Source organism: Alosa pseudoharengus, unplaced genomic scaffold (assembly GCF_046254945.1).
Source record: "Alosa pseudoharengus isolate Yale_2024_CS ecotype anadromous, Long Island Sound unplaced genomic scaffold, YU_APseudo_1.1 YU_APseudo_1.1_scf_7, whole genome shotgun sequence".
NCBI lineage: Eukaryota > Metazoa > Chordata > Actinopteri > Clupeiformes > Clupeidae > Alosa > Alosa pseudoharengus.
The window spans coordinates 22407714-22434536 of NW_027468859.1; the positions used below are offsets into that span (position 1 = coordinate 22407714).

Here is a 26823-nt window from a genome sequence, read left to right on the forward strand (position 1 = left end):
ATATTTATGTTCATATGATTATAGTTATGGTTGTATTTTTTTTCAACCATCAATGGCATAAGATGCCACAGGAAAATGAGAAAACACTATTATTAGACATTATTGTTTAAAAGAAAATATATAAACTTATTCCACTGCTTGGTTGAATTTCCCATTGTCCTACGTAATTTAGAACGACCATTAACCGTATGTTATTTGCACACCTATGAAGTAGATCGTAAGTCGTTGTGAAGTTTAAATGAACAGTCACGTTGCATCCGAGCTGTAAAATGCAGACGTTCAGAACATAGTAATAATAGAATGGCACAAACTGATTTCACCCACCATGCACATGCATATTCTTCTATGTACACCAAACCCACCTAAAGTGTTTCTTGCCAAAGAGTGCAATTTTCATTTCATCTGGCAACAGACCACAATTCCAGACAGTCACTGTACCATTCAGTGACTCCTGTCCTTTACAGTGCAACTGGAAAGTTTTCAGACCCTTTTAAGTTTCCCACATTTTGTTGTGTTACAAGTTCATCTTAAAATGGATCTCCTAATAATGTCCAATTAATTAATTTAGGCACAGTGGTTCTTAACATCCTCCATACTATGCGTGGGGGCACCTGTGGCCTACTGGTTAGCGCTTCGGACTTGTAACCGGAGGGTTGCCGGAACCCCGAACAGTAGGCACGGCTGAAGTGCCCTTGAGCAAGGCACCTAACCCCTCACTGCTCCCCGAGCGCCGCTGTTGTTGCAGGCAGCTCACTGCGCTGGAATTAGTGTGTGCTTTACCTCACTGTGTGTTCACTGTGTGCTGAGTATGTTTCACTAATTCACGGATTGGGATAAATGCAGAGACCAAATTTCCCTCACGGGATCAAAAGAGTATATATACTTAATACTTATAGATAACCATGAGTCTTTGTCCAAGCATGTTTGTCACATTTCCAGTTGATTAGAACCTTTTTATTGTTTTATTGTTTTAACTGTAAATATGGGCATTTCCAATAAAGCACCTCATTTGCATAGCCATTCCCGGACCTACAATAATCAACACACTATATTCTTCTTTAAATTAAGTGTATTCTCTTGTTTTTCTCATGTTGAAAAATGTCTAGGGGATTTAGCCTCTGTCATTTTATTTTCATACCTTACTGAAAAAGAAAGTCATGAACTACTTCTGAAAGCTCACAGACACTCACAGACACTGATTATCTTAAAGAAGTTGAATATAAATAGGAAAATTCTTCTGTTCCATTTTGTATAATATTTTCTAGGGGTGCCAATAACTGTGGGCAACATGTTTTTGTTAAAAATATTTATTTCCTAATTAGATTTTTGTTTTTCTCAGAATAAATTAGCTTCCTTTCAAGGTTGGAGTTTTCCTCATTGTTGTCATTGTGAGATTACAATAAATCATCAAAAGGATATTTTTTATAAGTGTTTTAGTCAACGTTGCCAAAGGTTCCAATAATTCTGGAGGGTACTGTATGTGTGTATGAGTGAGTGATCTTGAGGGATTTGACTCACCTGGTCTAAAACCATTTTCTTCAGGGCAGCACTTTTGGTCTCTCCAACAACCAGCCTATCCAGGACTCTGTACCAACTGCCTATAACTGGACCCTAAACGCACGCACACGCGCACACGCACACGCACGCACACACACACACACACACACACACACACACACACACACACACACACACACACACACACACACACACACACACACACACACACACACACACACACACACACACAAAAACACACACACACACACACACACACACACACACACACACACACACACACACACACACACACACAGGTGGGTGGGGGAGAGAATGAGAGGAATGTTAGGATAGGAGTTTCTGTTTTGAAATCATTGGCTAAATCAGTAATTTACCTTTGAAAAACATTTATTTACAGCCAATCTGAAACAAGCATTTAGTTGAAATCAGGTAATAGTTCTATAGCTGCCATATTTACATATATACATAAATACAACTGTGTGGTATGTAGGTCTTAGGCACTGTATATCTATGTGTGTGTGTGTGTGTGTGTGTGTGTGTGTGTGTGTGCGTGCGTTTTCATATTGCCATTTTCAATGATACAGAATATGAATAAACAATATAACTACATACATAACTGTGCACAAGCTCATACAAATACACACACACGTACACACACACCTAGCGGAAAGACTGCATATTCTGGGAGAGCTTTTGTTTTCTCTAGACATCTATGCAGTGCACACACATAATTCCTTCTTTTTCTATTTCCCTGTTTAGTTGCATAACGTAAAAAAGCACCACCACAAAGCACTAACACACATAAGGAGATTACTGTCACAACGACACTTCGCCAACAGCAGGATGACAACATGACAAGATGCTGACACAGCTGTTAGGGAAGGAACAGCGTCTAAAAATAGCATGTTCCAAGACAGCGCCATCAAAGAGTTTTAGCTGTCGTTTATCTTTGATGCCAGTGCACAGCTTAACAGATTTTTTTGGCCTAGTAACTGTATTTGTAAATGTCTGTCGGAATATTTTAGATTGATACTTTTGGTGTGCGTGTAGTCAGAAGTCAGGGACACTGCCATCACTGTCTCAGTCACATTATCTGCTATGAGTGTGTGCAGGGATGTGCAAATGTGTGTGTGTGTGTGTGTGTGTGTGTGTCGTCACTTCTGCATGCAAATGCATGTGAACATCTGCATGAGTGTGTGCATGTATACACCGGGAGTATGAGGGTTTAAATGTGTGTGTGTGTGTAAGTTTGTGGATGTTTTTTTACGTAGCATGTGTCCGACCAACATCTGTTTGGCATTTCGGTGGCGGCCCCTAAGACCCCCAATCTAGTCTCCACCAAGCCCTCTGCTTAGCCCTCCTTCAGCGTCACGGCGAACATGACGTTGCCCTGCTGGGCGAGGCCTCTGCAGGTTTGTGTAGGGGGTGTAGTGCAACCCTGTTGGACTGGCACATACGGCTCACTACTCTTCCCTTGGTATGGAAGTTTTGGGTTTAGTTGAGCTGACTGAGTACCATAAAGCGAGGGTCTGACTGGACCGTTATAGTGAATGAGTTTCTGTCACACAATAAACACTTAGAAAGTCCCTCAGTCATGTCCATTCCTGCTTGGAATTGTGTGTCTATAGAATTAAAGGCGCTCTATTAAAGGCGCTCTAAGCGATGCTGGGTAACTTCTGTTGACGTTCAAACAAAACAGAAAGCTAGCTCGCTACTTCCTCCCCCTCCCTCCCGTGCAATTGAAACTCTCCTAAACGCACATCTCATCGGTGATTTGCTGAAACAGTTTGTTATATTTTTATGGGCAAGCTTTGCCCAAGTTGTTTTGTGGCTGTTTTTGGAGCCTGAGCTGTCCACAGAGATCACTTTTTTTTTTTACAGTGTATTCAGAACACTGGCAGCTAGCGGATAGTGAGGTGATGTTTGCTGTAAGTGACAAAAAATGTTTTAGGCTAAAAAACGTATTACATCGCTTAGAGCAGGGGCGGGCAAACTTTTTGGCTCAAGGGCCACATTGGGTTTTGAAAATTGCCCGGCGGGCCGCACAACCCTTTTTTTTTAATTTCCTTTTAAAAGTTTCTTATAAAAAGGACATATCACTTATCAATAATGACAAGCCAGAACCTGCGGCTCTCTCTTCCTCTCGTGAGTGCAGACGCGTTCCCGATTAAATGGATCGCATAATGTTCACGTTAGATCTGCTGCAAAGGAGATAACTAAGAGTTAACTTAGTTTAACATGATGTTATCTCTATTTAACATGATGTTTTGACATTGACATTGTAAACGTTCTCTAAGGAGAGTGAAAAGCAGTTTGCAGTAAAGCTAACCAACTATCGCAGGAAAAAAAATAGCGAGCAGCCTGATAACCAAATGAAATGCTCGGCGGGCCGGATGAAAGTGTTTGGCGGGCCGGATCCGGCCCGCGGGCCGCAGTTTGCCCACCCCTGGCTTAGAGCAATTATTATGCAAGATTCACGTAGCAGCAAAGTATAGATAATATACAACATATGTATGGATTAGGTATATAGCAAACAAATGTCTTCATTGTAGTGTGTGATACTATATACTACATCTATGTCCATGTATGAATGCCCTTAATGAGTACATTATGTAAGAAACCCTGACCTTAGCCATAAACCAGTTTGTCTTGGGACAACAGATTCTAATGTGAAAAGTACTTTGCACTAAGTAAGTGCACAGTACTTGCAATCAGACACATAATGTAAAATGTGGCCAAACTGTAATCTGTTGCACAGCCTGAAACCCCATAACAACCTGACATGTAAATGATGCAAGCAGGCACCTGTGTGTTTGGGAAGGGCAAACAAGTAGGGAGTGCAGAGAGAGAGAGAGAGAGAGAGAGAGAGCACTCACTACAAAGAAAAAGCCAATGCTCATCATCTTGGCGGTCCGGCGCACGCTGTGGTTGGCCAGGCCTCGGCGCTCGATCAGCTGCTGGGAGATGACATCGCCCACTCCCACCAGAGAGCCTGGGATACACACGGGGAGAGAGAGGGATGGAGAGAGGGAGGAGCAAAGAGAGAAGGACAGGGAGAAGGAGATAGAGAAAGGTGATATTGTGATTAAAAAAGTGATATTGGAGGTAGAGAGAGAAAGAGAGAGAGAGAGAGAGAGAGAGAGAGAGAGTGAGTGTGTGTGTGTGTGTGAGAGAGAGAGAGAGGGAGTGTGAGAGAGATGGCAGTCAGGGCATCTGCTCATCCTCACTACCTGGCAGGAACACCCCATTCTCCAACCCCTGAGCCTTGGCACCAACAACAGCCAGAGGAGGAGGAGAGGAGGGGAGGGCAAAGGAGAGGAGAAAACAAGGGAGCACAGAGGAGGAGGAGAGGAGGGGAGGGCAAAGGAGAGGAGAAAACAAGGGAGCACAGAGAGGAGGAGAGGAGCAAACAAGGGAGTGTGGAAGGGAGGAGAGGAGAAGAGGCAGTGCGGAGGGGTGAAGAGTGAGGGAGCGCAGAGGGAAGGGGAGGAGTGAGGGCCTCATTCAGACATGGCTGCCGCCCCATTCAGACATGGCTGCCGCCCCATTCAGACATGGCTGCCGCCCCATTCAGGACAAAGAGCAGGAATGACGGCTGACAGACCGCTACAGGTCCCAGGCCTGCTGGGCGCAGTCATTCCTACCAAATGGCCCGGGCAGGCGTGGGCTTCGGACTGCATCGCCTCACTCTCTCTGTCTGGCAAGAGGGACATTAGCTATGCAGCCAAAAATATTCTCCAACATATACATACAATGGCTTGCAGAACTATTCAACCAACCTGAAATTTCATCACAGTTTACTGCTTTGCAAAATATATATTTACATTATTTTCCCAGACAGAATTGAGTATTTTCTTTGTGCACACTCTGCTGGTGTCTAGTTCTAAAACGGGATGGATGGACTGTGATGGCCTCCCTCACCTGTTGATATCTTCCGCAGATGCTTGTTTTGAGTGACAGGCTTTTCTACAAAGCATCTCCATAGTGATATGCAACTTTCACTTTCTTCTTTAGGCTTAAGGATCTACAGTGCTCAATTAAACATCAAAACGCTTAGATGTTCTTGGAGTCTCACTTTGGCATTCGAATCACATTCTCTCTTTAGTATTTTCCTCTGTTTGTTATTTTACAATCTGCTGGTGGCCATTACAGAGTGATTTCTATATCCAGCGGGAGCTCTCTTTCTTCTTCAACAAGGCAGTATCTAATTATGATTGGTTATGGTCAAACAAGTGAGACATCTTTGACTCAATTACAAATAATGTCATGTGTCTTAATCTGGAATAAAACAATATTTGGGTTTGAGTACTTAGTGGTATATTTCAGTTTCTTTCATGAATTTGTTTTACTGATAGGAGGCAAATATTTTCTCTTTTTAAAATATACTAGAGCATTATTGTTTGCAACTAAAATACTGACTGAATACTCTTTTTTGTAATTGTGAGTATGACTTTTAGAGGGTTGAATACTTTTGCAAACCACTGTACATATGAATCAACATACCTCTTAGATTCTTCTATCTGCTAGATTTGTATGTATTTACATCTGTTGCAAAGAGATTTCCCTCAGCAGACTAAAAACACATCTATGTGGGATGCTTCCTGCTGCCAGAGAGGGGGTTGGCCAATGCGACAAACACAAGTACGGAAATGTACCGACATGAACATTTGCATCCTTTTTCTTTTACAAGATTTTTGTAAACAATTGTTAACTCACTGTGTTTATTAGTCCCTGTCCACCCACGCCGAAAAGGCCGACAGCGTATCCCTAATGTGCAAGAGCATCTGAAACAATACGTCCCCCCACAGCCGATCCCACATGACAGCATAAAAAATAGTTATGCTATGAGTCACTGCATACGATGATCTGAGAGAGCCCCCTGAAAATATCTTCAAGACTGCCTCTGGAGACAGAAATAATCTCGAAATATTTTTTCCCCCTTTTAAACACCACCAAAATGTGACCTTTAAATGTCATATCTGAATCAAATGGATTCATATGACTTTTGGAGGTTAATCTGACCTTCAATTAGGGGACTGATAATATGCCCATCATTATGACTATTAGTGCAGAAAGGAGCGGGTGATTACACGTGAGGCACTATCTGGAGAACCCTCGGTGGTAAAGTTGGCCGAGGGTGGGGGGTTTCCTCTGGGATTACAAATGTGTGAGATGAGTTGAGGCCAGGGTGTGTGGGAGTGATACTCCACTCACTGCTGTGTTGGCCTCTGCCATACCCAGCTCTAGAGCGCTGCCACCTGTGTTTGACTGGAGACTCGGTGTGTGTGTGTGTGTGTGTGTGTGTCTTAGGCTGGGGTATTGTGTGGAGAATGAAGCAGACTAATCAAATTAGGTTCCACTTTCCATGAAGTAAAATTCACACAGGACTCTTTCAGATGGAAACAATCTGAGTGATGGAATGAAATTCAAAATTCAGACTTCCAGTGGAATTAATCCATTGTGTTTTTTTTTTGTTATTGCAATATCAACGTAATATTTGCCTCTGCAGCTGACCACAAGTTCAAACTGCATATTACACAAACCACTAAATAAACAAATACTCGTGTGGCAATTTCGCTACACCACTTTTCATCTTCCTATAAACAGAATCTTTCAGTCTAACATTTTGCCCGTTTTCCATGAACTAATGGGACCAAACAGGCACAAACAAGCGAAAGAGTAGGTTGTTGAGGGGGGAGAGGAGGGGAGGGTGGAGTGGAGAACATCATCTCCTGCACAAGCCTTTCCCTACTCCCTGGGGAAAGAGTGACTCATCAACGCACAAACAGGTCCAACAGGTCATTGTCTTTCAGAGACCTGCCCTCCGATAGATGCACACCGCCTGGCTGAAAAAAGCACTCTCACTAACGCAGTGTTGATGGCCCTCTCTGCTCATGCGTGTGGGTATGTGTGTGTGTGTGTGTGTTTGTTTGCTTGACATGAAGATAGAAAAAGTATATTTGTGTGTGTGTGTGAGCGAGAGAGACACAGAGAGAGAGAGAGAGAGAGAGAGAGAGAGAGAATTGTCCTGGTAAATCAATGAAGGGTCAATTTTAGGGTCTCCGAGCAGTGGCATGCCGTATAACAAGAGCTGGACATGCATCTCCTAAATGGAGTCCAGTCCAGTCTAGTCCAGTACACACACACACACACACGGCCCCAGATCATGTGCCCATCCATTAGATCAGCTGGGCTGAATGAAGCGGTGTCTCAACTTAACGAGCAAGGACACAAGTAATGCTTTAAACCAGGCAACAGGGGCCCCTGCAGGGACATCATTGGGACCATTCGCACACGCAGCCTAGTGCCAATCAGATTGACCGAGTTGTTCCATCCTCATCTCCTGCAAATGTCAGGGACCTGTGCCTCTTCGCTTCAAAGTGACTGGCCGCAGTCCGGAGGCCATCGATCGGTCTCTCTAATCAAAGTGTTAGAGGAACAACCAGGGTCATGCATTATTAATGCAACGTGTAAACTGTTGGCTAGCGGCTGCTCCTGCAATGTAGTGAAAAAATTCACAACAAAACATGATGTGTAAAGTGACATGTAGTGTAATGGTTTTTAAAAGATGAAAACAAAAACATGGTCCCCACTGTGCATACGTTTTACATGTGTGTGTGTGTGTGTGAGCGCCGGACAAGGCTATTCAGTACACAAGTCAGCCCATTCATAAAATCTCAGCTGGATACTAGGCTCCAGCCAAGAGACATGTATGGAAATAAACAAGACGCCAAATTGGTAGGAGACAACTTTCAGAACAACTGTGTCAAAGGATTTATATACCTCCTTCACAATGCAAAGACCGCCACAAACAGACAAATAGAGGCAGACATTAATTTAGCCTGCCTCACTGGCTGTCATAATATTAGAGAGCCACACAGACAAATGAGCTCTCCAGGCAGTTCTCACCACACTGCTTGAAGCAACTGCGTTTGCATTATGCTCCAGATATGAAAATAAGTCTATTTTAAGTTGGACTTATCCTTCACTTTGGCAAGCTTGCAACAGCCCTGGAATGTCAGATTGTCAATGCCAACTCACAGGCTGCAGTGGCTCTTTAACAAAGGAAGTGACTAATTTAAACACAGTGAATAAATAACTAATTTAAACCAGTGGATAAAGGAGTTAGATCAAAGTTAAGTATTTAGTCATTGCAGCTATACACTGGATTCAAGATATTTTAACTTGTTTAGTGCCGTCGGTTAGGGAGCTCACAAGTCAGGATGTCAGGACTCCAAGGGGCCTTCATGGTCCATATAGAACATAATAATCATCATCATCATCATTTAGGGTTGTCTTCCATGGGACCCAAATTCTCTAGCAATGCCCCTCCTAACAGTTCTTTAAAAAAGCAATATTTGTGAACCGCTGCTGGGACTAAAGGTGTACACAAGGAGTGAGGGGCAGGCGATGCTGAGCTGAGCAGATGTCAGCTTAGAACAATGGGGCAGAAGGACAGCAGGAGGACGTCAGGAGGACAGCAGGAGGACGTCAGGCACAAGACCCCTGCGAGGCGATGGATGCTCCTGCAGCTGCACAGGAGAGCAGCAGCAGCTGGGATCACCGTGCCACCTCTCGGAGAGAGAGAGGGACAGAGAGAGAGAGAGGGAGGAAGGGAGAAGGGGGGGGGGGGCGTGTGATAAGTGTATAACCGAACTGAGCAAAGACAAGGAGAGGTAGCCTGGCCTCTAATGGGAGAGGAAGTGGCACACTCAAGCATTGTTGGAAACAGCATGATTAATGTTTTGACATTCTGTATACTTCCCTGTCACCATGGTATTTACATTTGCCTCTCTCAACAGTCTCCGTTGTAAAGACATCCTGAATGATCAACCCTGATTTGCTAAAGAATCACTTCCATCAATGAAAACATGTCTGACCAGTGGTGGTCATTAGTCTTCATTTAAGGATGAAAGAAGTCCTTGTGGATGGATCTCATAGGGATTTCAGTCAATCACTAATCCATTCCTGAAGTCCTGAACACTGAACTCTGGCACAAAAAACAGATAATTTGAAGTCTAAGACAAATTAAATGATTATTTGTCAGGACTTCAAGGCAAAAGAGACACAGGGCCTTTCCGAAACTAAGCTCTCCCACTCCCTCTGTTACGGAGGGACACTTGCTGCTGTGAAGGGCGCCCACATTAAGGTGTAGGGAATGATGGCATAGCCTACAGTGCAGAACTTTGGGATGTCCTTGACGGAATAAGGAAATTGGGTTGTGTATGTATGTGTATATGTATTAAACACATTGTAAAACATATGTTTTGGATACCCAGTAAAGAATGTCTTCCCTCTTTTTTGATGTGTATGCGGAGTTGTTTTTCATGTTTTATTTAAGTTCATTTTTAAACATTTCACTGATAATGCTGCTAATATCAGTTTCACCTTTATGATGTAAATTAGCTTAATTTTATAAAAATACACCATTCTAGCAATGGGCTTATGAAATGACTGATGATGAAACGATTTTCTCGTCATTTTTGATATTTGTTGAAATCCTTTCTATACATGTAGCCCTTGTAAGCTGCTACTATAACTCTTGGCAGGAAACCACTGTTTTCATCTCTAGGGATAATAGATAGAAAAAATGAGATTTCTATATTTCAATGGAAGAGACTCTGTGAAATAGCAGCATTTGTTTTTTGAGGTGTTACGTATTTCTTCTGATGTACTGTAGTCTCCAAACTAACCCTTTAAGCAAAAGGCCAATGTGACGGGTTAAAACGTCTTTTTAGCTCTGGTACTTAAAATGCAATAAAATCCGAGTACTGTTTCAACATTGTCTCTGGGAAATATCATGGTTTACAAAGGACAACCGTGCCTTAATGACGATGCAGGACAAAGCCAGGTACCCTTTTTCAGGCGATCTAACCTTTTATTGAAATGTCAGGAAAGCTCTTATAAAGGCAGTCAAGTCCAGAATAACAAGCTGGGCAGGGACCAGAACCTTTGGTGGGCTTTTTACTGGGTCATCTTACTAACACACCTACTGTACCTGTGTCCTTGTGGTGAGTAATGTAGCACAAACCTTAAGACAAAATGGTGGCACCAGTAAACCACACGTCATGCTGAAATAATAAATGCATCTTGGACTTTATTTTGTTCCCTAAATTATACATTAACTGCCAGTAAAGCTTTTTTAGTAGAACGACCTTGAAAGTTGGTCTGAATCGGTTCCAATCTTATGGTACATCAGTGGTTCTCAAATGGGGGTACCTGTACCCCTGGGGGTACGTGAAGGCACTCCAGGGGGTATGTGAGATTTTAAAATATACATATAATTTGCAAAATATACAATCATTTGCAATACATTTAGTCATGGATAATTAAAATGTAAAATTTTCAAAATAGTTTTTTTCCAAATGTTTGAATTTTGTATATGTTTATCAGTTCCAAAGTTTAATAAATTAGACACTGATAGCACAGTGCTCTGTTTTAAGTCCTTTTTTTCTAAACAAAAAATGCTTTGTGCTGTTTAGGGGGAAAAAATATTTCACAGGGGGTACATCACTGAAAAAAGGTTGAGAACCACTGTTCTACATGATTCTCCGCCTTCCAAGTGCAAACAGATGTGAAGGAGGCTAGAACTTTCTAATGAAGGAAGATCCCAAGGGCCAGCAGACAAGGTGGAAATACCTGCCTCCCTCCTCTTTTTATGACCTCTTCCAAATGATCTTGCACAGAGCATGCTGCCAGAAGGGAGAACATGGTGTTCATCTTTCCACAGCCCACCAAAGACTACATGTGGTCCCCCCTCCTTCACACACACACACACACACACACACACACACACACTGCATGGAAAGTGCTGATGTCAGTGCGACACAGCAAGCAGATCTTGTCCTTGAGGGGTGGTGGTGGTGTGGCTCCAGGGACTAATAGCCCAGATTGACGCATCTCTGGCTAAGTGAAATTATGTGTGATAAATTTGGCAGGCTTCCTTCCGCCTTGGCCCTACACTTCTTCCTCTTCTGAGGCCAAGAGCAAGTGAAGCCACTCTTAAGCACTTCCTTGATGAGTGTGCCACCACTGGCGTAATGGTCCTGGGGTAAACTGGCAGCTCAAGGCAGGAAATCCCTTTGCCTCAACACCGAGGTATTCACAAACAATGTTTCATGTGCCCTCTTCATGAATAAGAATTGATGCTTGAGCTGGATCTCCATCCATCTACAAATCAATTAATTCATTCTTTTAGCCTATCCCATCCATCTACCTATTCATGGAGTAGCTCCCTTATTCATCAGATAATCTAATTAGACCCCACTTTGGAACTCTTTTGGAGACAAGCCAATTAAAGAAAAAATTTAATCATTCAAAAAAGTTTTCAAGTTGAATGCCTTCCACTTTGCAATTAAATACTACCGTCGACTTGAAAAAGGAAAAAAAGACAGACAGAAATGTATCTGAAACAATAAAATCAAGTGCAATATTCTTAAATAAATCAACATTCTTCACTGTCTCTGAGCAATAAGCCAGCATAAGGTTTTCTACATTGTGTAATAGTGGATTAGTAGCTTCACATAGAGCCCTGATCTGTAAAGAACACTAAAAGAGATGTCTGTCTGTCCGTGCGTCTATCTTCTTCCTGTATCTCTTGAACCATTCATTCCATCTGACTTCGCACTTGTTGAGAGCAATACTGAAGACCCAAATGAGTGCTGAGTGTGAAGATGTTTGGATGGGAAATGCTAAATGTATTATTAAAAAACAACAAACTGCTGCTTTTGAGCCAAACAATATGATTACCAACACTGGAAGCAGTGTGCCTGCAGCTGTTAACACATTAGTGGCTCTTGACCTCAACAATATGGCGAATGAGGGCAGATGCATAGTACTGTGAATGTGTTGTATAAGCGCTATAAAGGAGGCTGTGGCACTATTACTGTGCTCTCATGGGGCAGTCGTAGCCTACTGGTTAGGGCTTCGGGCTTGTAACCGGAGGGTTCGCCGGAGGGTTCGCCTTGAGCAAGGCACCTAACCGCTCACTGCTCCCCGAGCGCCGCTGTAGCAAGGCAGCTCACTGCTCCAGGTTAGTGTGTGCTTCACCTCACTGTGTGTTCACTGTGTGTGTGTTCACTAATTCACGGATGGGATAAATGCAGAGACCAAATTCCTTGTATACGCAAGTATATTTGGCTGAGAAATCTGATTTACATGATCCTGCTCCATTCACCAGACAGCGCACTGAGAAGATTACACGAAAAGGATCCAAGTACGGAGCAACACACAGTTGAATTTCCCCAAGTAATTCATTGCTTGCAACATTTCGATCTTCTGCAGGCAACTAACTGAGCAAGTTCCATCCAGCATGAAGCTCATGGACGTCCACTCAACTTAGCAGTGACCCTGCTCTATGCTCTTAATAACCACACGACTGGAGAATGCACTACACCTCGTCATTTCAGACGGTTAAAAATAAACAGCTTTGTTCTCATGTTTTTTTTTTCTTTTCTCTCTCTTTCTCTGTATCTCTTTGATGTGGATAACAATGGTGGTGATTCACTGTTCACTGACACAGTAATCTTGATTACGTAAACTTGTACCCTCTCAACTAACTCAGCTGTCAGCCAGTGGCCACTTCCTCTCATTTAAACAAATGGGCAGGTGTGTGTCTGGAACCGTGTCACAGAGCTACTGGGGGGATCCAAACGTCAGATAAACATTGTACATTTTTGTCCATAATTATAAAACAACAACAACAACAACAACAATAAAAGAAACAAATAACACGGGGCAGCTTAACCCAGCATGTGGGTGAACTAGTGACGTCTATCCCTTTTTATCCAATCAGGATTTTGAAATGGGGAGTGGGCTGCTCTTTCACTGCTAAATTCTTCTTCATTTGCTACATAGACTTCAGCAATGCGCAGTGTTTGCAGAGGACATACATTTTGTCAAGTAGCTTACTACGTTTTTTTTACATTCATGTATTTTTGTCAGACCAGTAATATAACATGTCAAGAAATTACAAATTCACAGGCAAACATATTTGGGCTTCTACAAGGTGCCTTGACAATTTCAGAGGTTTGTAGGAATTGTCTAATGTGTAGGAATCCTTTCAGAAAAAAACTAGCCTTGACACAAAGCAACCTTAAACAATTCTGTTGAATCTCGTGCAGGCCCTATAGAACGCTGGACACCTTGTGCATTAGTGCCATCTTGTGTCTGACATTAATATTAAAGAACACACACACACACACACACGCAAGACAATGCACAAACATCAACTAAAGCTGCAACAATTAATTGATTAATGTTATTTGTCAACTATAAAATGTTTGCCAACTATTTTGGTAACCCATAAATCAGTTTGTGCCCTTTTTTTAAGGAAAATACCTCCAAATTCTCTGATTGCGGTTTCTTAACCTTGAGTATTTTGGGCTTTACCATGGCAGAATAAACAAAATATCTTCGACGTGTGGGCCAAGAACAGGCATTTGAGGACATCATCTTGTGGTTTGAATTTGGGAAACACTGACATTAGTTGGAGCCCTACATCTCACAACACAAAGGTAGGCCTAAAACATACAATACATACTTGAAGGAAAAAACAAAATGTCCATATTCTTCACAAAACAATCTGTTCTCTTAGAAGGACTTCTATGTGACATAGGCCTATAAAGAGACTTGCTCATGTAAGATGTTTTCACTGATGTGAAAGACAGTTTTATGCCACCCCTTCTACAAAAATGTATCCTTTTCAATCACACTTCAGCCATAATAACAAGACGAGTAAATATTGAAGTCATGGCTCTGAAGAAGGAACACAAGATTGAGACTAAGTAAACAAAAACTACCTGCCTTCCATTTTCCCTGTGAGCATCTGAGTTGGTAAACACTGCTACGCGGTTTCTGAAATGGAAATGACCTCTGAGGACCACGGGTATATCCGGACTTCCGCCATTTTGGAAAACAGATACATTTTTAAGATATACAGGGATTTATTTAACTGTTGCCACTTAAGTCTGCATGAATGAAAGAAAGGGAGGAGGGGAGGGAAGTAGGGAAAGGGATTCTTAGTTCTAACTAGATAACTGTCACTTATTCTCTCTCTCTCTTTGTAAGAGAATGAGAGACTGAGTGAGTAAGTGAGTGAGTGCAAGAGAGAGAGAATCCATGGTCTTACCAGCTGTGATAATCTGAATTGTCCATGGATGTTTGGACATCAGAGCCTGATAGGACCTCCAAAGACCTGCCATGGTCCTGTAAATGCAAACGGACTTGTTACAGCTCTTACTGCAGCTACAGTATCTAACTAAACTAATATTACAATAAATAACTGCACTACTTCAAGTATCAAAACTGCAATTTTGGAGGAACTGTTTGCAGTTCATACGCAGGAAATTGGTCATGAAAAAACTGCATTGCACTACATGGTAGTACCATACTGCAGAAATGCAATATTTTGGACATGAAAATATGATTGTACTGCACTGTTTCTGCATCTGCAGTATAACTGCAATTTTTTTGTCCCATAACTGCAGTTATTTTTATAAGGGGTTATTCAGAGATGAAAACTTAAATCCCCACTAAGTTTGAATGGCATGAAGCAATCAATCATAATAGCCTAATATTCCAGACATTGCATTTCATTGTAAACCTAACCAGGCAGCTAGGCTACGTGCTGCAACACAGGTATGTAATATATTATGTCTTAGTGACCTTGTTGTTTCTATGAACATGAATTGTTTATAGGCAACATCAACTTAGTTGAGGCATAAAGACCCCTGTATATCTTCATTAAGTACTTAAACTTTTGAACTAGCTGACAGCCCAATTAGCTCGTTTTGCCACCACCAGCTAGACACTGCAGTCTAATGGTTAGCGGTTTGGCCGTCCATGCCCCCGAGGCAACATTTCACTGGCCGAAATTCGCGAGGTGTTTCGCTGTGTGGAAACCTACCGTTAATAGTCTGTGTGCTGCTGTACTTGTGTAGGCTACTGTAACGTTACTGTCTACCTTATGATCTTTAACCCATTTCACAATTTTATTTTTATTTATAAGCCTCTAAAACTGTAACTGGGGAATATCCCAATACTCTTTCAGTAAATATTGAAACAATAGTGTTTCAATGAAATGTGTGCAGTGTCAAATGTTTTGAGTAAATTGTCACATGACCAGAGCTGTTTACTTCCTGGTTGCACCTTGAGAAGAGGATGCTGGCCTCACAGCTCCCAAATAAAAGGTTTTTAAAAGTATGTTAAAATAAACATAGGACAAATATTTTTTGTACACATGGTCTTTAAGGTGTCTAGTTATGATATATACATTTATAATTATTCAAATGTCTTTGGTGTGTTTGCAGAATGAGTACATGTTAACGGTCACAATAGTGACCGGTGGGATAGAATGTTGTATCTAGATGCACACATCTACACCTACAAACACACACACATACACATACTCATACATACACACATACAGAGACATACACACACACTCACACACAGATACACACACACATACATACTCACACACACATACACACAGATATACACACTCACACACACACAGACATACACTCACACACATACACATATTCACAAACACAGACACACACACCCACAGACATACACACACACACACACACACACATATTCACACACACACACACAAATACACACACACACATAGATATACACTCACACACACAGATATACACAATCAGACACACACACAGACATACACACTCACACACAGACACACACACACACACACTCAAGTGGACTTCACATTGCACGCGACATGCACTTTGCCTGCTGCTCTCACACACCCGCCTGCAGATACACACACACACACACACACACATATATATGTGTGTGTGTGTATGTCTGTGTGTGTGTCTGAGTGTGTATATCTGTTGCGTGTGTGTGTGTGTGTGTGTGTGTGTATTTGTGTGAGTGTGTATATCTGTGTGTGTGAGAGTGTGTATGTCTGTGTGTGTGTTTGTGTCTGTGTGTTGTTTATTTACCAGGAGCTTCGGCTTGTTAAAATAGAACCCTAAATGTGTATGTCTGTGCGTGCGTGTGTGTCTGCATGTAGTTGTGTGAGTTAGTGTGCATATTGTGTGTGTGTGTGTGTGTGTGTGCGTATATATATATATATATATATACACACACATATATATATACACACACACATATATATATACACACACACACAATATGCCAATATGCACACTAACTCTCACACCCCATGCAGATACACACACACAGACCATATACACTAACTCTCACAACTACATGCAGACACACACGCACGCACAGACATACTGTACACATTCAGGGTTCTATTTTAGCGAGCCAAAGCTCCTGGTAAATAAACAATGTTTACATATTTTTCATATTTATTATTGCCATTGGTCTCAGTGTTCATATCAGTTTGAAAAGACCTGTCAGAATACCTTTATTTTAACAAAAAAGCAATTTGAGCAACCTTTAATTGAGTATACGCATATTATCCCACCGTGACCGGAAAAATTTGGGCTTAAATGGGTTAATTAATAAATAAATAAATAAAAACCTGTGTCACGTTTTTGCACAGTAGACTTATCGGTGCAATCATGATCTCTTTTAGCCTGACGAGCCAGACCCACATTAAAATGTAGGGTCTGGGCACTCACCGTTCGCAGTGCTCAGTCCAAGGGGCGGGATAATCAGTTGTCTTTCAAATTCCCTCTGCACGCAATAGGACAGCGCTATGAGTCCCATGCGTTTCCTACCAGCGGAGCTAGTTGGCTAGTTCAAACTTTTGCCTACTTATTAAAAGCTTAACTCGTGTCACACTGTTCGCCAACAGCAACATCGATCTTATTTGTTTTCAAGTAGCAGGGAATTCAAGGCAAGCCGTTGCAACTCTGCCATCAATCATTATGTTAAGCCCGCCTAACGACTCTATACACGATTTGATTGGCCTGATAAAAGTTAAATTTTTCGAGCTCACAAGCCAACGGAGAGTTGCTAGACTAGCCCTGGCAGCAAATGTAATTTGCTGCCGCTAGGGTGTGTCTAGATTTCTAGGCTAGATCTCCTTGGCTGCCATGATGGCTTTTTTCAAGGACAAAAACAGAGTGTGCAAAGGGGTGAAAACGTTATTTACATAACCCTGGTTCTCTGATAACAGTAGTGTTGTCACGATACCAAAATTATGACTTCGATACGATACCTGCCATAAATATCTCGATGCTCGATACTGAAACGATACCACGGCGAAATCCTAAACTATCTGGAAAAGAAAGGACGCAGACCTCCTCCAAGTGTATTAAGTCATTTGTGTTGAATTTGGTGCACTTTTGTAGTGTGCAGGTCAATTCTGGGTTCTAAACTTCTAAACTTCCTACATAATTAGCCTATAATTTTTTATAGTCAGTAAAATTGTAATTTGTGTGTGATTAAGTCCTTTATTGTTTGTTATAGTTCATTTACATTGTGTTGTGTTTTGGCAATAAAGTACCTTTAAATAGCCAAAGTAGGCTAGATCAAGGTCAGTGTTGAAATTACTGCATGCAAATCACTGAATGCTATGCAGAGGGGCCTAATCTTTAGGCCATCTGATGTAGGCTACCTAAGGCCTTCCCGTGTTATGGGATTTCTTTGACAGTTGCAAAGGGGAAAAGGTGAAGATAGTCTTCTTTGCTGCCTCCCAATGTACAAGTACGATGTTCCAACCAGGTCGTTAGATAGGCCTACACCATTACCTGTTGCATTATGTGTACATTACGTCTATTTCTTTGATAACATTATTTGCTACCACGTAGCAATAAGCCGCTATTATTATTAGGACTCAACACGCTTTGGTGGTATTATATGCTGTGGGCTTTAATTAGCGCATTTCGGGTAGCCTATAGCCTGGCCAATAATTATTGATCAAATTGCAGTCTACATGCCATGACAAACATTAACAGTAGTAGGCTACTGACCGAATATTAAATAGATTGTTTGCAAGTTATGGTATCCTAATGTTAGCCTACTAACGTGAACATTGTGTTTTCATCACGTTAACATATGATCAGTCGTTATGTCTCGTCAAAATTCACCGATGAAGGAAGGTTCGCCTTATCCCAGAAAACCATAATCATTTCAGTTAGGCCAGACTAAAACTGAAGAGATGAACTTCACTAATCATGGCACTAATCTTGTAGTGGTGTTTTCTATAGCCTATAGACTATTGTTAACCTTACGTTCTTTGAACTCTTTAAAAAAGTTGGGATATGTCTGCGAGGTGCTTAGCCAAGTTCTATGCGTAGCCTACTGCTTTTGAATGACTTTGAAACATAGGCTATTTTACAAACGGGCCTCTGTGTACCTGATAGCTTGCCTTCACTATCCGCGATGTATCTGAAATAGTTCCAGATTTCACTTCACCTTTTGTTTTAGCCACAAGCCGATCTGTCGGCAAAGAACTATGTTGACGTTGGCTGCGCACTCACTCACTCAGACATGCCTGCTTGACACGCCCACTTGCCTAGATGCGTGCAAGGAGCATAGACCTCTCCGGAATAAGTCCCGCCTCCGAAACATCCGGATCCGCCCAACTTCCGGGCGTCGAATGTCTATGGGAAATAACATGGCGTTTCGAAATATCATAGCTGTCAAACATCTGTAGGTGGCGAAGTAGAAATAAATGGTGGGCCGATTGGCCTACACACTTCTGCCATCTAGTTTCCACTGGATTTTTTGATTGTCGGTGCCGTTAAAGTAGAAATATATCAGCAAGAGGCACTAAGCTAAGCTAACGCACGCTTCGGACGCCGCGACTCCCCGAATCAAGGTTGCATAGCAATGGCAATGTTTCATAGTTTGTCTTCACTGAAATGGAGTTCGTGGCACCAGAGCCTGTCTACGGAGGTGGCACTAACCCTGCATGAAATGTCATGTTTGATAGGTTGTTAATACATTCTGAATTTGGTAAAGTTGCCTTTCGCTATAATGCCCCTTCAACCTGGAATGCTTTGCAGAAACAGTTGAAGCTAAGCACTTTTATCTCACTAAATGAGTTTAAATTGTATGTCTCAGAGACCTTCAGCTATAAGTGTAATTGCATGTAGGCTACTATTCTTATCTGTTGTTTTTACTGTTTGTGGCTTTTGCTTGTTGTGATGTCTTGTTATATGTTACATTCTTGTGTTATATTTTTTTTCCTCACTGTGTTCAATTCTTGTCCTTGTTAGGTGTTGTGTTTGTGCTTTGTTATGTTGCTGTATAATGTGGTGTGATTTTTGTTGTGGTGTCATAATTGTATGTAATTGTGGTGTGCTCTGTTTGTTGCTTTTGTGGTCCTGTCTGTACTAGTGTTTGCTGCTGTTAATGTGTGCATGGTTTCTGTTTGTTGTTGGTTCACTGTTTGTCTTTTGTAGATGAGGTTTCTCTATTTTTACTTGCAGTGTTGCCTTTCTTGGCCAGGGACCATTTGAAAAAGAGACTATAGTCTCAATATGACCCCCCTGGTTAAAAAAAGGAAAAAAAAAAAAAAAAATACTGTTCTGGGGCCGTATTCACAAAGAATTTTAAGGCTAAAAGTAGCTCCTAAGTGCCGAATTTAGGAGCAACTCCTGAAAAAAAAATGGGCGTGTCACTCCTAACTTTAGGACTCCTCATTTTTTTTCACTAAAAGTAATTCACAAAGCATTTTAGACCTAAAAGTAGCACCTAAGTCTGGGACAGCTTAAAAGAAGTCGAGAGGACTCCTAACTCACTAAGACCTATTCACAAACAGCTTTTTGTGGCATTTCACGTTGCGATGTTTTGAAATGCGTCGCCTATGCGGCAACAGGAGCTTCCAATCGCGAGGGAACAATTTTGCATTCATAAAAGGGATGCAATAACGGCACCAACAACAACCAAAACTACTCATTGTTAACATGTAAATTAAATGTAACGTTTCATTGTGAATCAAATTAAAATGGTCTCCTCTTTGCAAACGTATGCATAGCCTATGGTGACAGATTCATTTAATAATGTTGCAAAGATACTGCATCAATCTGTAGGCCTATGTTTCATTAGGCTACTAGGCTATTTGTTTTCCCTTACTCTTTATTCATTTAGGCTAGGCCTTTTTATTCAGTTATTCATCATCTTCCGTCCTTCGCACTACTTGTGTAGCGCACGCATTCTCAGACCTGTCACTCATCATCGTAAGGGAGGTGTTTGGAATCATTCCCGCGTTACAATCATCAGCCAATCAAGGTGGTCACTTCAGTCAAGCTTGTGCATGAGTAATGACGTCATCCATAGCAACGAAGACTCACTCTTAGTTTAGGAGTTGTCATTTTTCCTTACTAAGAGTAGGTCTGAAAGGCTTTGTGAATAACTTTTAAGAGAAAACTCCTAGCTAAAATCTTTTAGTGCGATTTAGGAGTACTCCTAGTGGTAAGATAAAAGGCTTTGTGAATACGGCCCCTGATCAAGGTCATGCAAAATAAAGCTATCGACTCAATACGACTCTGCCTCTGATTCCTAGTCTGCTTATCATTATCTGTTTTTCGTGAAAAAAAAAAATCTCGTCTCGTCATGTCTTTAGTGGCGATTTCTTTCTTTTTCAAATAATAGCCAACAAACACTCAGCACAGTCAAACCAAAGTTAAGTTGTGTTGAAAAGAGGCTGAACCTTGCAAACGATTTACTTTTATAGACCACTGAAATCACGCGTGAATCACATGTGAAAATGACCATCACGTTAGGTTGTGACTGGTTGTGAGCGAGATCTAACGCCCTCCTCCGCCCGCGTACATCGGAACTAGCTCCCGGTTAGCATTAATAATCGTTTACTACTTTAACGGCACCGACAATCAAAAAATCCAGTGGAAACCAGATGGCAGAAGTATGTAGGCCAATCGGCCCACCAGCTTTTTCTACTTTGCCACCTACAGCGTTTGACAGGTACGATTTTTCGAAACGCCATGTTATTTCCCATAGACATTCGACAACCGGAAGTTGGGTGGATCCGGATGTTTCGGAGGCGGGACTTATTCCGGAGAGGTCTATGGAGAGTGGGAGCAGTCCACACAGACACAGAACGTTATTATTTTAATAAAGTATCGATTCTAAAAACGTTGGAAATCGTATCGTTTTTTGCATGAAGGCATTGTGATACCTTTCTAGTATCGATACACCGTGCAACACACTAGATAACAGAGTGAGGTATTTCATTATGGGAGACGCCCACTGGCGTGACCGACCACGGAGGCACCAATTACACCACGTCTGTTGCAGACAGACCAATCACAGCTGTGATACTGAGTGCCGCCCTTCATATTTATACAACAGTATCACCAGCTACTCGTCATTCATAGCATGCGCTCTTCCCCGTGCGTGATTGAAAGAAGGGAAGTGTGGTGAGATACCTCACTGTTATCAGAGAACCGGGGTTATGTAAATAACCTAACGTTCTCTTTCAAACATTTGTTCGGTATCTCACTATGGGAGATAAAGCCAACTCCCGGATTGCATGCTCGAGTTCGCAACAGACATGACTTGCCAACTTAGAAAACACACTGAACACTATTTGAGTTTCGTGTCCTGGTCAGACTAAACGGGTACCAACACTTAGGACTGCGTGAGCCAGTGAGGGGAACAGTAAGGTCCAGTCGATAATATCTCATAAATGTATGGGGATTTTCCCAACAGGCTGCGGCGCAAATATCACTACTGATATTCCTCTGAACAGCGCCCAGGACGTAGCCAAAACCCTTGTAGAGTGCGCTCTGAGGCGCTCCGAGGGCAAGCCCCTAGCCTCGTAAGCCAAACAATGGGGAGCCCCTGATGTGAAGTAGTCCATGACACGAACAGCTGATTACTTTTCCTAAGTAACTTTGTCCTGCCCACGTAAATGCGTAAAGCACGCACAGGCAAAGACAGGCACAGGCAATGGAGTCTCGCCCCATCTTCCGAAGAGAAGGGGGGGGGGGCGGGTGAAACGTGTCCAGGTCAAAAGAATTACACCTATAGGATGAGTCAATGACCTTCGGACAAAGCGGGGTTGGGCTGTAAAACCACTTTGTTGAATGAAGGGCTAAATTGCAAGTAGGAGGGATGCACTGACACAAGCGCTAGCAAGAGAACAGTCTTGAGCGTGAGAAGCTTCAACTTGATTCCGTCCATCGGTTCGAAGGGTGGTTGAGAGAGCGCCTGCTGGGCGTAAATGGCTTGCCCCCTTCATAAAGCGACACACCAGAGGGTGCTTGTGAACCGACGTCTTGACAAACCCAACATGACAAGCAGAGATGGCCGATAAATAGACTTTAATTGTGGAGAAGGCCTTACCCTTGTCCAACAATGACTGTTGAAAACACAGCACATTAGCAACATCACACTGGAAAGGCACGATTTGTTTGTTATCGCACCACTTTTCGAACACATGCCATTTGTTATCATATAGGGTGCATGTGGAGGATGCTCAAGCGCTTTGACTGGTGGCGATCACATTATCGGGGAGACCGACTGCATTCAAGTTGAACCGCTCAAGGGCCAGACCCAGAGAGCCAGCAGGTCAGGCTGGGGATGAAATATCTGACCTTGCGCTTGGGAGAGAAAGTGTCGGTGCAGAGGAAGCTGCCACGGCTCTCCATAGAGGAGTTGCGTTATCTCTGATAGCCACATCCTCCCTGGCCAAAGGGGGGCTATGTGAAGCAGTGACAGGCCGTGCTCTCTTACCCTGGCGAGCGTGGGTGAGATGAGACTCATCGGGGGAAACGCATAAAGCCCGTTGAAAGGAGGTGTTTTCTTTATTAACTGTAACCGAAGACCCTTCGATGCGGTGGAGAGTACCCAAGGGGGGGTGCCACACGCACGCCAGGCTTCTATATGAGGGGCAAGGGGGCCGACGGCACTCAGCTTCGCTTCGTGCCTAACAACACCCCTCAGCTGTGCTATATTCACGATATAGAACAGCCTGTCGGGGCTTATTGCTTAAATAATTCATGGCAAGTTAATAAACTGAATATGATGGTGGTCCAAGTGCAGACCATGCACCAGTCCATGAGTCAGACCGACAGACTGAGCGGTGATGGCCGTCAGGTACGAAGCACTGCACCGTGTTGCTAACGTTAACGTTAACTGCTTTCACACACACACACACAATATAAAATACACAATGATAAATATAAAATTCAATACCTATACAAAACACTATTATTTACATGATTACTACTGAAAGATTTGCTATTAACTGCACATTCACTATATAAAAACACTGGGTAGAGGAAAAAGTGTGCGTGGCTGTTGGAAGTCGCTGAAGAGGCTCTTTCGCGATTGTGCCTTCAACCAGAGACTTTCTAATGAGGAGACACAGCACTCAAAAAATCCTCCATAGAAATGCATGGGGTTAGTTTGTAACGTCAATATGGCCGTTGTCTACACATATCCCATCCCTTCCTCGGCAAAACGTCGACATGTGAATACATTGGGCCAATCATGTGGTGTGATGTGAATACATTGAGCCAATCATATGTTGTGTTGTGAAGACATCTTCCCAATCATGTGTTGCACGCGCATTTCTGCTGAATAGGATGCCCGATGAGTGCCCAAAATGCGTTGCTATATGGCTGCCGAGTGGAGGGACTTGCCTAAAAGGAAACTATATTATTCAGTGAGGCGCGGTGGTTTATGGGATGAGTAGTTCCTTCGCTCTGAAAGGAAAATATCTAGGCCTACAGTCTTGTACCTTTGACTTTTTTTTGGATTTTCTGTTAGTTTCTTTCACTCGAAATTATATGTTGTATGCTTATGAGTTACACCGTAGTTGGTTAGCCTAAGGCATATTCTAAAACTCTTTAGATATGGATTTTTCAACCTCTCTCAACTAGTGAGTCTTGCATAATGTGGAGTTTTTCTCCTGTCCCCACCTCCTGGTGACAAACTTCTACATCAAATGTATTAATATTTTAAATAAGTCTTTAATCTATGGTCTTTTGCAGTATCTTGAAGACATGTGTCTATTGTATCTGTAATAATAATTTTTCATTATAAGCATATTTTGAATAGTGTTTAATATGTCATAAAGTTGTGTGCCCGAATATGCACGCATGTCCCTGTTACCAAACTTTGTTATGTGTCTTGTTTGTGGAGCGCCTTGGGTTGCACTCTGTGCATGTTAAATGCGCTTTAAAAATAAAACTGACTTGCCTTGACTTGACTTGACAAACAATTTTTGCCTGGCAGACAAAGGGTTAAAATATTATGTCATATTGGACACAGGAAATAACATCATCAAACCATTTTCAAAAACCATGGGTAGACCTGGGGTGAGTTCCCTTTTGCATCTTTGATATATTTTCAAACTTTTCTGGGATAATAGAGTGTGTCAAGCATAACCACACCGTTACTCATATTTAAAGAATAATGTTGAATAATTATAATTTTTATTTTCTGTATTTGTAAAACCTCATTGGTACCCAGTATAATACGTACATTTCACAGCTAGCTTCTATTCTTGAGGGAAAGGTTATATGAACATTGAATCGCAACCCTGTTACTGTAATTATAGGGTTATTATTATAGTTAACAGGGTCTTTTGTTTAAAGATGTTAAGTGACATTATTGATTTTGTATTGCTAACAGGGTTGCATACATTCATATAGGCCTACACAGCAAATAAAAAATATGAGGGGAAAAAGTGCCTAAACTGGATAAAGCAAATAATGTAGTAGTGTATTACTTATATTTCCTAAATATTCAAAAGAAAATGTTAAAATAGAACATATATTTTTTAAGAAGTCTATCTGCCTAAAATGTCCCCTAATCCTGGAATGTCCCTCGACCAAATTTGCAACAGAAACTGCACCTCGCGGATTACCCCATAGACCAGGACCTGCCTGGTTCCATAAATCGATGACACCAAATGTTAAAAAACGAACAACTGACCAGTACAACGGAGCCTGTCGTATTCCTCTGGTTACGGAACAATGTTGCAAAGATTTCCGAGTATTTAGTGAAAAACTGTACTCTGGTATGTTCAGGAAGCTAAGTTAAGTAAGGACACGTGCTAGAAGTGCGCCTTGACGTTACGTGTTGAATGAATGTAGCCTAAGACAAATCCATAGTGAAGCAATTACACGAAGCAACGCACATTGTGTCCTTATGGCTCGTCAGTAGCCTATCGACCATGAAGCCTTTGGTGCAATGACATCAGCATTAAAATTACAAATTACAAGAAACTCAAACAGCCACTGTCTTTTAAAACCAAAGTCCATTTCCTCAGAGTAATGCTGTGAATTGGGTTACTTTGGGACATTGTAGGTCAATCTATCTTTAGTAGCCTAAAGAATGTCATAGCTCTCGTTTTTACATCCACACCAACTTATCCCATCAACTTGTATAGCGTTAATGTTGCCGTTCAAGCCTTAGCTAAGTAGCCTAATACCTAGCAAGTCAGGCAAATAGCATAACAAACTCTGCTTCATTCACCAAAAAGTGGACCACGTTAACGTTATGCTCAAGACCAAGCACTTAATTTTCTACGAACGAAGTAATAACATATATGCCTGTTCGTTTGTGTTGACGCGAAATTAAAATATTACAAAATTAGGATGTGAAGAATGAAGATACACTAATTAACATCTAAAATAATACATGCCTGTGTGGGCAGGTCCAGCAGCAAACTAGCGACGTCACTTCCACAATAAAGAACATCTTGATGACACGGACTTTGTCGCCCTCTACTGGATAAAAGACAACCATACCACTCACTTCGAGCTACTCGATGTTGAGTACATCTAATAAATGCAGGTCTACCCACCCTGTTATCTGTATCAGTATAAATCCTATCTTTGAACCACCACTTCAGTGTATATGTATTAATCCGATCTTTGAACAACCAGCCATCCTGATTAGATAGGGAAGTGTCCGTTTTCACACTTAAAGGGGTGGTTCAGGATTTTGGACATAGGACCTCATTTCCAAGTAAGCAAGTGTGATATTTATCAGTGGAGACCGTTTTCAACACGTTTCATTCAGTCCTTCTAATTGCAGAGTCCACAGGTGCTAGGCTAGCGCAAGTCAACGGTATGTGCTAGCCTGCCACTAAAAACAGTCTTACCCACTCCAAAGTACACCCGAGGCAAATAAATTATAACGCCAGACTATCGATGTAAATGTCTGTATTGATAGTGTTATTTCTAACGTTATTCTATCCTTGCATTTCAACGATCGCATTACATTTTGAGGGACTAGTTTCTTAGCAGCGGCGGAATTATACTTCTCCGGTTAGTAGTACTGCGCCGAAAAGTAAACAATAAAGCGCACTCCAATGGGGATACCTAGTAGTAGCCTTGGTAATAGCAGTCCGCCGATGAGTTGCAAAAT

At 41.9% G+C, this 26823-nt stretch overlaps 1 protein-coding gene across 3 annotated transcripts in view; it reads right to left on the minus strand.

Moving 5' to 3' along the window:
- Positions 1-26074, minus strand: part of mpv17 (mitochondrial inner membrane protein MPV17) — a 37033-nt gene extending 10959 nt beyond the window's left edge. Inside the window, exons 1-4 of one of the 3 annotated variants that reach the window (XM_076272850.1) lie at positions 25927-26074; positions 14651-14727; positions 4398-4513; positions 1519-1611 (exon numbers count right to left, since the gene is read on the minus strand). In XM_076272850.1, coding sequence (XP_076128965.1) covers positions 1519-1611; positions 4398-4513; positions 14651-14723 — 282 coding nt within the window. In that variant the 5' untranslated portion in view covers positions 14724-14727; positions 25927-26074. The other 2 variants (XM_076272849.1, XM_076272851.1) reach the window with 2 other exon arrangements.
- Positions 26075-26823: the final 749 nt, after the last annotated feature.